The 12,109-nt window shown below is 52.4% G+C and overlaps 6 protein-coding genes across 7 annotated transcripts; 4 read left to right on the top strand and 2 right to left on the bottom strand.

Moving 5' to 3' along the window:
- Positions 1–1,064: 1,064 nt before the first annotated feature.
- Positions 1,065–2,071, top strand: AAFC00_006129 (uncharacterized protein; the record flags this gene model as incomplete). Of its 2 annotated transcripts, XM_069346033.1 has the most annotated exons (3): positions 1,065–1,419; positions 1,479–1,795; positions 1,865–2,071. In XM_069346033.1, 3 exons carry the CDS (start codon positions 1,065–1,067, stop codon positions 2,069–2,071), a joined length of 879 nt encoding a protein of 292 aa, XP_069197243.1. The 2 variants fall into 2 exon arrangements, with proteins under 2 accessions (XP_069197243.1, XP_069197244.1); XM_069346034.1 differs by having other exon boundaries at positions 1,479–2,071.
- Positions 2,072–3,317: 1,246 nt separating this feature from the next.
- On the top strand, positions 3,318–4,403 carry AAFC00_006128 (uncharacterized protein; the record flags this gene model as incomplete). The annotated part of the gene is made up of 1 exon (XM_069346032.1): positions 3,318–4,403. The coding sequence occupies one exon, from the start codon at positions 3,318–3,320 to the stop codon at positions 4,401–4,403; it is 1,086 nt and encodes a 361-aa protein (XP_069197242.1).
- A 1,134-nt stretch (positions 4,404–5,537) lies between these two features.
- On the bottom strand, positions 5,538–6,385 carry AAFC00_006127 (uncharacterized protein; the record flags this gene model as incomplete). Its single annotated transcript, XM_069346031.1, has 2 exons — positions 5,538–6,197; positions 6,257–6,385. The coding sequence occupies 2 exons, from the start codon at positions 6,383–6,385 to the stop codon at positions 5,538–5,540; spliced, it is 789 nt and encodes a 262-aa protein (XP_069197241.1).
- Positions 6,386–6,708: 323 nt separating this feature from the next.
- On the top strand, positions 6,709–7,977 carry AAFC00_006126 (uncharacterized protein; the record flags this gene model as incomplete). Its single annotated transcript, XM_069346030.1, has 3 exons — positions 6,709–6,768; positions 6,821–7,600; positions 7,663–7,977. 3 exons carry the CDS (start codon positions 6,709–6,711, stop codon positions 7,975–7,977), a joined length of 1,155 nt encoding a protein of 384 aa, XP_069197240.1.
- A 479-nt stretch (positions 7,978–8,456) lies between these two features.
- Positions 8,457–9,431, bottom strand: AAFC00_006125 (uncharacterized protein; the record flags this gene model as incomplete). The annotated part of the gene is made up of 1 exon (XM_069346029.1): positions 8,457–9,431. One exon carries the CDS (start codon positions 9,429–9,431, stop codon positions 8,457–8,459), a length of 975 nt encoding a protein of 324 aa, XP_069197239.1.
- A 978-nt stretch (positions 9,432–10,409) lies between these two features.
- On the top strand, positions 10,410–11,899 carry AAFC00_006124 (uncharacterized protein; the record flags this gene model as incomplete). Its single annotated transcript, XM_069346028.1, has 6 exons — positions 10,410–10,527; positions 10,579–10,767; positions 10,825–10,890; positions 11,174–11,599; positions 11,650–11,804; positions 11,858–11,899. The coding sequence occupies 6 exons, from the start codon at positions 10,410–10,412 to the stop codon at positions 11,897–11,899; spliced, it is 996 nt and encodes a 331-aa protein (XP_069197238.1).
- Positions 11,900–12,109: the final 210 nt, after the last annotated feature.

Below are 12,109 nucleotides of genomic sequence, written 5' to 3'. Positions count from 1 at the left end.
CGACTAACGATTGCTCAATTGTTTATGCATTCTACGATTTTACGAGCCTGCAACAATTGCTAAAAATATGAAAACACGACCCGTCCCTGGCATAAGGCATTCGACATGACTAGATCACACCAGTCTGTCAGGCGTAACTCGCTACCGTTCTTCCTAGTCAGAAAAGACTGTGGCGGAGCGCACCACAGCTTTTATCTCTTGATTTAAACCCGAGACGCGCGAAGGAGCCGCATCACAGGACGTTATTCCCAACCCCACTATGTACTATATCTGCAATTTTACCTCTTGACCTTTCCAAAATTTGAACGTTGTGACGCCCGTCGCGTGCGTGACTCGCGATAGCAGACCAGTCCATCGCGTTCGAGGCTGGTGCCTTATCGATTTGCAACGACGGTCGGCGCCCTCGAAGCTAATTTGGGGCCAAGGAGTTAGCCAGGCGGGAGGAAATTGCGCCAAGACACGACTGATCGATGTTTAACCTCATCAAGCTCTCTACGGTCATCTTAGTGGAACATGCAGCCCGTCCAGACATGTTTACTCCGGCCTGACAATAGGCGAAATGATGAATCAAGCAAATGTCATGGGCCAGGAGGGAGCACGTTCTGATGAGCAAAGAGCAATGACCGCCATGACATCTGGGCCACTAAGTTTAGACGCCGAAGAGAGATGGAGGCCTTGAATCAGCGTTATAGTGCCGTACATTGGTGATTGCACCCTGCCTCCTTACTCGTTTGGACGTTTATATCGTGAGACTGCCACCACGACAACACGGAACGGTTCGTCCATTCTTTTCGCCCACCAGTTTTAGTCCATCACGCTCGCTCAATGAAGAAGGCTTTTTTGCTCTTCAGCCATTCGTTAAATCAAGAATCTTTATTACTGCATTCGCATCCCGAATCCAATCGGTTTTCTCTCACCAATTTTGCTACCAACACGCATAAAAATCTGTATAAACCATCCATCGTGTCCGGATAAAGCAATACGTTACTATCGAAACACGAAGCAAGGAAAGGGGAAACAAGCATTTGACTCCATCATTGTTATCTTTTATCCTCGTATACGCAATGTCTCCCACTCTTACCCTGTTCACTGCCGGCCTTGCCGTCTTCGGTCCCGTGGTCTCTGCAGTCTACACAGCCAAAGGTGATACGCCATCGGGTAACGCCATTTACGAGCCTGGACTCAACTCCGTCGTGCCTGCCGGCAAGCCTTTCACTATTACATGGGACCCCACCACCAAGGGCAAGGTCTCCCTGACGCTTTGCCACGGTCCTTCAACGAACTGCGTCACCGTCAAGACGATTGCCGATAGCATCGACAACAGCGGCAACTATGACTGGACCCCTACCTCTGACCTAGAGCCGAGCCAGCCCACTGGTTACGGTATTCAGCTCGTCGCCGAAGATGGTACCTACCAATGTATGTCGAGTCTTTTGTATTGCCTTGGATCGGAGCAGCGGACTGACAGGAACACACAGACACCACACAGTTTGGCATCTCAAACGATCAGTACAGCAGCGGCGGCTCTTCGTCTGCAAGCTCAGCTTCCGCGTCCACTGCGGAGACCTCTTCGGCACCCGAGTCTGCAAGCTCCGCACATGTTGTGACCAGTACTCCTGCCGCGAAGGTAGCAGCCGCGGTCACGGATATCTCTGAGTCTGCTTCTTCTGTCGTCGCCAGCGCAACTTCAGCCGCTTCCTCTGTCGCATCTGCTGGCGCTTCAGCTGTCACATCTGCTGCGTCCGAGGCCAGCGCTACAGGCAGCAACGGCACGACAGCGACCAGCTCTTCTTTGGTATTTAAAGGCACCAGCGGCGCAGCTGCATTCACAGGTTGGGGTTTTGCTAACTCAACCGATGTGAAGCCCTCGGGCTCTGCTGCGTCTATGGCCAGCTCTCTCAGGACATCGACCAAGACGGGATCTTCATCCTCTTCGACGGGCTCATCCTCTGCGTCCTCGTCAGGCTCTGCCGCCGCCGCTTCCTCGACCCAGACCGGAGCTGCAGCTCAGCTCGGTGCATCCTTCGGCGCACTGGCTTTCGTAGCTGGTCTCGTGGTCATGGTCTTATAAAGGGAAGAATAAAAGCAATCCATGAGCGGAAGTCATGCCGAGCGCGGGCGCTTCACAGACGATCCGGATCGTGGGAGAAAAAGTCTAGAGTGTTCATGGCTGCATTTCAGCGAGCAGAGATGGCGGGGAGGTTAATTCGCGATTCCAAACGTCCTTTGAGACGACTATTACTCTTCTTCTCTTCCTGAACTTGTATGTGTGTACACACACCTTGTGTCTGCAGCAGATGAGGTTTTCACCAGGCATATATATAACCCTATTACGAACGACATCTAATGTCCTTTTATTGACGGTATAAGCGCACGAACTTGTTGTTCTCATGCATCGTGACACTCCTGGTCGTAACCAACTACGAATAGAAGCGTGTTTGCTTGTGTCTGGTATGAGTCGAGGTTCGTGCTCGGCCCTCAGAGATGTGTCGGATTGCTGGTATGAAATTATAGCGCAGCCATCCGGACGATTCGGACCGACCCCGCTTTAATGATCTACTGAATTTTCCCAGGGTTGCGAGTAATTACTGTATGTCCATGTACTTGTATCTCAAGCAGGACAGGGCAAGAGATGCCCTTGTAGCAGTGTTGCGACGGCAGCCGGCAGAAGCAGTTGTTACTGTACCTGATTACCTTGGTCAGTAGTGGTACCGGTGATAATTGAGTACTCGAGATTGTACAAGTAGCAACCAGCTGCCAGCAGTATATTATGTCAGTAAAAAGTTAAAGTAGGTAGGTAACCTTGTCCGTTTCGAGTGTCCGGATCGACCCTTTATTGTCGCATGACGTCTTCTATACCTGCACCACACCACACCATATACCACCACCAATCAGAACCCCAAAAAGATCTTCTCCCGACAATTTTTCTTCTGATTGTCCTGTCCAGAGGAAAAAACCACTATCGATTGCGTCGTCTGCGAGAGGTAGCCCCCGATTGATATGGACTCAACTCATTACATAATTAATTGATTAATAATAATAAAACATTCCATCATCGACCAAAAGACAATTCGGCATTCTCGGTTCGGGCGACTATGGCTATAATCTAAGACGAGAGAGAGAGAGAGAGAGAGAGAGAGAATACACCAAAGATGCGCACGAGGTAGTTCTCCCGAGTATTGCAGCCTCTTTTATCTCGCGCGCTACTCTGTGCATACACTACAGTCAGTCCTCCGCAACTTCCAGAGCGAATCAAGCATTGCGAGCGTCAGAACAGCCTCACGGCAGACCCGCAGGACCGGGCATAAACAGCAAAGATGCCTTTACATCTAGGACTGCCGCATGGGCACGCGCAGGAAGAAACGCGAGAGGCGCGCCGCATGCTGCAGGACAAAGTGCGCAATGACTGGGAGTACCCCAGCGCTCCACACCCGCACACGCACACGAGTGCGTACGTCTTGCCGAACGCCAAAGAGGCCGTGGCGGCACATGTCATGGATGGCCCGCAGAGCAGCACTGCTGCCGCTGTCATGACGCGGTCGAGTTCGATTGACTTTGAGCCCATTGGGTGGCGGGAGAGAGTGTATAGCGACAACGAGACGTCGGATGACGAGGACGGAGAGGACAGGGTCATCAGCAGCGGACTGAGGGCCGTGCAGATTGGACGTAAGAGCGGCAGCAGCCATTCTGCAGCGACGTCAATGTCTCAATTGAGTAATTCCGGCGGGAGTGTGACGGCGCAGAAAGAAGCGCGGAAAAGAAAGAGACAGGAGAAGTCGGAGGAAGAGATGACGTGGAACATTGGTCTTGCTCACTACAGCGCTCAGAGAAATGCATGGACTGCAGCGAGGAGCAACCAGATGCGGCAAGCGAATCCAGCGGATGCAGTCGACGAAGCAGATAAGACGGCGAGCACAGCGCCAGCTATTGTCGAGCCCAAGACACAACCTTTGGCCATTGCAGAAGATGCAAGCGTCCTGCTTCCCATTGCGCCCAGGCTTCTACCGAATCACCCTGTGCGGCGGCGCATCACATCTCACACATACTCGGAGATTTACTCCAAAGTCATCTTACAGGCGCGCACACCCACCATTCCCATAAACCTGCAGGACATCACCAACGCGTTAATACACGGCTGGAAAGAGGAAGGGAACTGGCCGCCGAAACCAGCAGCCCCGGAGCCCAGCGTGGCCACGAGCAAAAAGAACAGTCATGCGAATAACAACAACGACAAGCAGGCGAATGGCAAGGACGCCGTCAAAAATAGCGAGGCCAGCGGTGGCGCAGCAGGGGCTCATGCCAGCAGTCCGAACAGACATCCGCACTTGACAAAGGGCATGAACGCCGTCACCAAGGTCTTTCATGGGTTGACAGGGGGACCTCTGGACGGCCATCGAGGCTGAGACGTTACGACAAGTCTGTTCTTTTTTGTCCTACGTGTGTACACCGCCCAGTCAATCCATCCTCGAAGCGACTTAGATTCGGTATACTCGAGGAGAGCCATGGAACAAATACCTCCGGCTCCACGGTCTGTCATGGACAATCCCAGCTCCGACCCAGCAGACTTGTACGAACAAAGGCACGAATGTTGCCAAGTACTTACCTTCCTCGTCGTCGTGCCACAGGGCAAAGGCGTAGCCTCTGCTCCTATGCAGAACACCTCGAGAATACAGGCTCTCGTCCGAAGAAGCACGCTCGCTCAAGACGCTCGCATAGATCAGCCCCACGATTGTCGCTCCCCCCAGCCTGACCGGTGTAGGGGTCTCTTAAAAGCGATGATGAGACGATAGACACAATGCCGACCAGGGGGACCAAAGCAAGCAGATCAGGGAGTGCTCCCCGCAGAAGGTCTAGAAGGCAGGCGACAAGGAGAAGAGATACGAGGCAGACACGACATGGCAGAGTCATGAATCCCACCTGGCGAGCAATAAGTGTCATGTTCACTGGATGATCGGTGGATTATTTACATTATGACCCCATGTGACATGTGACACGTGCTCTCCTCTTGCCTTCTGTGAATGAACGAGTACGAAAGTCTATCAGGAGCCATACACAACCATTCTACTGCGAATGGACAATGTCAAAGTTTACAGAATACCATAGCCGGAGCACAAAGCGGAGTAGACACACTCGACAACCCTCCATCAACCGTATCCTATAATTCAGGCGCAAGTCGCTGCGAGACAATGGGTCTGAGTTGGGGTCTAGGTTCTCGGTCTTCCCACCCCACGTCGGGCGACTCCGGCCCACTGTTTTTCCGTCCGTCGCTGTGGCGGGGTTGGTTTTACTGTACGGAGTACGTGCGTCGGCGTTTGAAAAAACAAGTGGGGTGTACTGTCCACCTTTTTACGGTACCGTGCGGTGCCCTAGATAGCTGAGGATCAGATAGAGAGATTGGCGGATCTGTCTACACTTTATGATGATCTGAAACAGAGAAGAAAGGAGAGAGTGAGTGAAAAGTGAAAAATTGAATGTGTTAGGGGGATGTCATCTCTCTATTCCTACTAGATTTTGGTATTGCACAAAAGGCACACACTCTATCGGCCCATCCAGCCACCGTCGACCAACAACACCTCCCCAGTGACGTAGACCGATGCTCTGCTAGCCAAAAACACAACCGCGCCCTTGAAATCATCCGGTCTGCCCCACCTGCCCGCGGGGATCCTAGCCATGATGCCCGCCGCTCTGGCCTCGTCGTTGATCAGCGCCACGTTCATGTCCGTGTCGATGTATCCCGGCGCGATGCCATTGACATTGATTCCCTTTGCGGCCCATTCGTTGCTGAGGGCTTTCGTCAGCTGCGCGACACCGCCTTTGGACGCCGCGTACGCGGGCACAGTGATGCCGCCTTGGAAGGTCAGCAGAGAGGCAATGTTGATGATGCTGCCTCGTCGGCCGGTCGCGTCGGGTTCGCGGGCCAGCATGTGGGCGCCCACGTCGCGGCACAGCGTGAAGACGGCGTTGAGGTTCACTTGCAGCACTTCGTCCCAGTCCGAGTCGGGGAACTGGTGAGAGGGGTGGCGGCGCTGGATGCCGCCGCAGTTCAGGAGAATCGTGACCTTGTGGCCGTCGGTGTCGGTGATGCGTGACACCAGGCCCTTGAGGGATGCTTTCGAGGAGAGGTCGGCTGTGTAGATTGTGCATTTCCTTCCCAGTGCTTCGACTTGCTGTTTTGTGGTTTGGTTGGACTCGTCACGCTGAGGAGAGTTAGCGATACTGATCGAGACGAGCTGCATGATTCATTTTCAATTCATACCTGGACAAGAATAATGTCTGCGCCGGCTTCTGCGAGTGCCAGAGTCATGGACAGTCCTATACCACGGGTGCTGCCGGTGCAAAGGGCGGTCTCGCTCTCGAGGGAAAAGAGTTGCTGCACCGAAGGCATGTTTCTTGTTTCTTTTTCGTTTGACAGTATGACAGAGGGGTAGAAGATGATACAGAAATATAAACAGCGGGCCAGATGTGTTCATTATAAGGCGGTATGATCAAAGGCTATTTCCAGTTTCAGATGCCGAGCGTGTGGGGGATGCGTGATTACCCCATCCCCGCTCTCCGTTGCCGATGTTGGTTTTGTCTCTCAGACACTACTTGATATCTATTGCCATCTTTTTGTCATTGCAACTGCATACACCGGCGTCAATTCTTTTGCTTTTAGAAGAGAGTGTTACATGCCTTTGACAGACCGTTCATTTATCACATTCCATAACCATGCCGTCTACAACTCAAGTACAGGCCAGTGTGCTCCACAGCGCCAAAGATGTCCGCATTGTGAGTAACAGTATCATCTTCCTTGTATCTCAATGCTAATGGTAACAAACAGGAAACGCGTGAAGTTCCTGCCCCCGAAGCAACAGAAGTTCAAGTCTCGGTGCACAGCACCGGTCTCTGCGGCAGCGATCTTCACTACTTCAACCATGGCCGGAACGGCGACATCATCGTCAAGGAGCCCCTGACTCTGGGTCACGAGTCATCCGGAATCGTCACAGCGGTAGGCAGTGCAGTGACGAATCTCAAGCCGGGTGACCGAGTCGCTCTCGAAGTCGGTGTTCCTTGTGATGCATGTGCTAGATGTGACGAAGGCCGCTACAATATCTGCAAAAGCATGCGGTTCCGAAGCTCTGCGAAGAGTTTCCCCCATTTCCAGGGTACCCTGCAAGGTAGAATCAATCACCCTGCAAAGTGGTGCCATAAGCTGCCAGATGAGATGAGCATGGATCTCGGAGCATTACTAGAACCGCTCGGCGTGACGATTCACGCCTGCAGACGCAGTTTGATGAAGGAGGGACAGACGGTGCTGGTCTTCGGTGCGGGCGCAGTGGGACTACTCGCTGCAGCGGTGGCAAAGACTAAGGGGGCCAAGACGGTCTTGATCGCCGATATTGACCAGGGACGAGTTGATTTTGCAGTCAAGAATGGCTTTGCACACAAGAGTTTTGTCGTGCCGATGAAGAGAGGAAAGGACACCGAGGAGAACCTTGCCATCGCTAGAGAGACGGCAGATGCGCTGGCTGAGGTCGAGACGGACCACGGAAAGCTCGGAGAAGTGGACGTTGTTTTCGAGTGCACCGGTGTACCTTCTTGCGTACAAGCCGGCATCTACGTGAGTCACCCTGTCCCGCTTCATCTTTTTTTTTTCTTGTGAACACTAATCCCTACATCTAGGCAACACGTCCCGGAGGCCGCATAATGCTGGTCGGAATGGGAGTGCCAGTTCAGACCCTTGCCATGTCCGCCGCCGCTCTAAGAGAAGTCGACATCGTCGGCGTCTTCAGATACGCAAACACATACCCCGAGGGCATCGAGGTCATGACGACAAAAGGCCCGAATGCCGTCGACTTTTCCAAACTGGTGACGCACAGATTCAAGGGACTGGAGAGCGTGCCGGAAGCCTTTGCACTCGCAGGCAAGACGAAAGAGGAAGACGGCACCTTGGTGCTCAAGGTCGTTATTGAGACCCCCGAGGATTCGAGCAATTGAAAAGCATGACGCGGAGAGCAACATTGATATTGGATTTGGATGGACCCGATATATTTTGGCCCAAATAACAAAAAATGTTTGGAAACATTATACCTTTTTGCATTGAAACCACTACTACTCCATCAACGACTGGCAGATGTGATCGACTATCAAATTATTAGATCACTAGGTACTTTGCTCAGGCCAAATGAACATGAAGCATACAAGATACACGTGAGACGAAGATACAAGTAAGACATGAGAATTGGAAAAGAAAGTCGCATTCTTGATCCGGAGCAGTCAGGCTCACACGGAACGAACGACACCCAAGACACATCCACACAGCAAGGTGTAGTGGACTATCTAAGATAGACTATATCGCTAAATTCGGAAAACGGAAACATTATCATTCATCAAATCCAGCGAAAGAAACGCCCTCCCCACAAAGCGCCACAATCGTCAAGAAAAATCATCCACGTCAAGAAGTCGGATGTCCAGGATCACCACTTGATGACCTGCTGAGGGAAGTACTCATTGATCAGATCCAGATAATACTCCTTGAGCTCGTCGACGCTGGGCACATCATCACTCTTGCTGTACAGATCATAAGGGTTGAACGCCTTGACAGCCTTCAGCATAGCCTCGTCCTTTTCGTTCATCGCCCACGAATACGCGCCCTCGCTGTGCCAGGGGTAGAACGAGTGATAACGGATCATAGCCAGCGCTTCGTCGGGCAGCGTGCTCTGCTCCTTGCAGATATGGTACAGGTACTCGTCGTGGCCCCAGCTCAGCATGATGTTGTCCATGCCGCAGCGGGGCGAGTAGATGCCGTATTTCGTGCCGTAGATGGGGTCTTTGGAGTCGGGGTTGTCGGTGAATGTGCCGGGGTAGATGATCTTCTCGTCGAACGCGCAGCCGACAGGGAATGTGTCGCCGACCACGTCCCATTGGCCCTGGGCGTCGAAGAAGTACAGCAGTTTGCCGAGGTCGTGTACGAGACCTGTGAGCTGGAACCAGCGGGGCTTGCCATCGCGGCGGATGGCCTCGGCGGACTGCAGGAGGTGCTCGATCTGCGAGAGAGACGTGTCTGGGTCGGACTCGTCGATGAGCGTGTTGAGCTTCTCCATGGCTTGCCAGATGGTCATTTCGGCGCGCGTCTTGGACTTGAAGTCATTGCGGGCTTTGAGATTGTACGCCACCGTCTGCTTCTCGTGCTGCTCGCGGTAGAAGTTCTTGACGCGATCGCACGCGTCCTCGTACTGGCGAAACTGCGTCTTGTCCTTTTCCGCGTCGAACTGGGATTTTTCGTATATGTCCTTTTCTTCTTGCGTCGCCGTGCCGTTCTTGACCTTCAGGGCGGCCTTGAGGACGTTCACCTCGTCGATGCTATCCGAGGTTGCCTCGAGAGCGAGGCCGTCTCTGTGGTCATTGAAGTTCTCGTTGACATTTGGTGTCTCAATAGCAATGGGGGCCATGGTTTATAACGGGGCCTCTTGTATGAGACTCGGAAATGCAATGCTAGTACTGAAGGACTGAAGATGCTATGGTATAGGATCGCAGGCAGGTTGAGTAATGGGAGATTGGGGAAGATGGAAACACAAGTGAGGTGAAAAGAGAAGTGTTTACAGAGCGAAGGGAGGGGGGTTTATCTACCTTCTGACTACACATACACGCAATACTAAACCTGCTGAATCGTTTCTCACCTTCATTTCGATCACTAGAGAGGGGGGGTCAAACAGCAAAAGAGACACATCATTGGCTCTTCCCATGCCCACTGTTTCGTGTTGTGGTCAAGGTCTAGGGGTCCCCAGACCACCCAGACGAAGTCTAAACCCCCATCGGAAGCAAAAAAGGCCCCAATCCGGAAAAATCTTCGCTCTAGCGCGCCGCCCGGAGGCAATACGCTCCTCAACCTCAGGACAATCGGAGCGAGCATTATGCAATCTCCACTCCCTCATGCCAGCAAAATGACGATTATACTGGGGCAAAGGATGCGCCAGCGGGACTATGGACGCCGTAGCGTCGGCCAGAACAGCTACCCCGCCCGGTCTTGTCGCCGCCGCGGAGGCTTCGGCAGATGGGTTTCTCCTCTCTACCGCATCAGGTGAGCCATCTTTCGGACAATCGGAGACCGAGCGGGCTTGGCTCTGGAACTTCGGCCTTTGCTTTTCTGTGTTTCTACCTGATATCATGCCCGGGCCGACTGGTATCGGATTAACGTATGAGCGAGCGGCGTCAGTTACCTGTCCACCCTTGTTTCCCAGCGTCCATGCCTATCCAGGCAAGTCGATAGAGGGGTAGTGGGGCATCAATGATTCGGCGCCAGGTTGACGTGCTCACTTATCTGCTGCGGGCGGCGGGCAGGGCAGCAGCTCTGATTTGACAAACAAACCAATCATCTCTGCAAGGAAAGTGAATCCCTATATCTTTTCGCTTCTTCCGTCAAACCTGCCATGAATCCTTCTCTCGCAAACTTCATCCTGAAGAAGACCCCCGATTTCATACTGCACCCTACCAAGATGGCCGATACTAAGTTTACTCTCAACACTGGCGCAAAGGTCCCCGCCCTCGGTATGATGTTTCTTGTGATGTTATTAGAACTTCCAGGCTTATATGTTCCAGGTCTGGGAACATGGCAATCTGCCCCGGGCGAAGTGACAAAGGCAGTCTCACACGCTCTCAAGGTCGGATACAGGCATGTTGACGCAGCTTACATCTACGGCAACGAGGATGAGGTCGGCGCTGGACTGAAGGAGGGATTCGACTCTGGCATCAAGCGTGAAGATGTGTTTGTGACAACAAAGCTGTGGTGTAAGCTGTCGCCGTCTCTAATATTCTGAAACTTCGCTCGCTGACCCACTACTGTAGGTACCTATCACTCGCGAGTAGAAGAGAACTTGGACAAGAGTTTGAGCAAGCTCGGTCTCGACTATGGTGAGTACACGCTGTGACTTTCTTATCCTGCTTTCAATGTTTCGCGCCTCGAGAAGTTGTTGCACGTGAAAATAAATTGCAGCGGTGTGAAGTATTGTTATTCGACTTGATGTCCTTGACTACGCTATTCATCGGTGACGTCTTTGCATTGTTGTCTCCGCTCCGCATCGGGAAATAGTGAATCGCCGTGCAGTCAAGACGGCAGTGCAGTGATAGATTCGCATACTCAAGTCCATTTGCCACTGCATTGTTGTTTATTGCTAACTCCTGCTTCCTCGAACAGTCGATCTCTATCTGATGCACTGGCCCGTGCCGATGAACCCCAAGGGAAACCATGAGACCATTCCCAAGCTTCCCGATGGATCCCGCGATCTCGACAAGAGCTGGTCGTACATCCAGACATGGAAGGAGATGGAGAAGGTGCTCAAGACTGGCAAGACCAAGGCCATTGGAGTCGCCAACTTCTCGGTTGAATACCTCGAGGAGCTATTGCCCCAAGCTGAGGTCGTCCCGGCAATGAACCAGATCGAGTGCCACCCTTACCTTGCACAACACGACGTCGGAGACTACTGCAAGGAGAAGGGCATCCTCATCACAGCATACAGTCCATTCGGCAGTACAGGAGGCCCTCTCTTCCAGGAGAAGGAGATCCAGGAGGTTGCAAAGAAACACGACGTGACTCCTGGATGTGTACTGCTCAGCTACCACAGTGAGATTGATTGACAACTCCCGAATTGCTTGCGCTAACAGATTGGACAGTTGCTCGCGGTAACTGCGTGATTCCGAAATCAGTCAATCCTTCCCGCATTGAAGAGAACATGAGAATCATCAAATTCGACCACAGCGATCTGCAAGCGCTTGACCATATCTCCAAGAACCACCCGCCAAAGAGGCTCATCTTCCCAGCTTTCGGTGTATGTATATCTACTTGCAAATGGTATAAGTACGGTGCTAATGATATCTGCAGCTTGATCTCGGGTTCCCGGACAAGAAGGGAGCAACGGAATAAACGACTTACGACAGAATGTCAAGTAAAGCCGTTATGTGACTCGGATGCATGAAGCAGGTCTGATTTGTTGAAGAGTCTTAGTGACATGTCATGCGTTGCCCATGCTTGTGCCCATAGATAGAGAGGTCTCATGACTCCCATCTTTAGAATTTGGAGCATTCCCAATGCAGTTTATCTTCATGGCTCACGAATATTTGCCGTGCGTCGCAC

The sequence above is a fragment of the Neodothiora populina genome (genome assembly GCF_041146345.1).
Source record: "Neodothiora populina strain CPC 39397 chromosome Unknown canker_contig_7, whole genome shotgun sequence".
Classification (NCBI taxonomy): Eukaryota; Fungi; Ascomycota; class Dothideomycetes; order Dothideales; family Dothioraceae; genus Neodothiora; species Neodothiora populina.
Note: the sequence above shows the minus strand (reverse complement) of the source record. Positions and strands in the feature narration are given on the sequence as shown.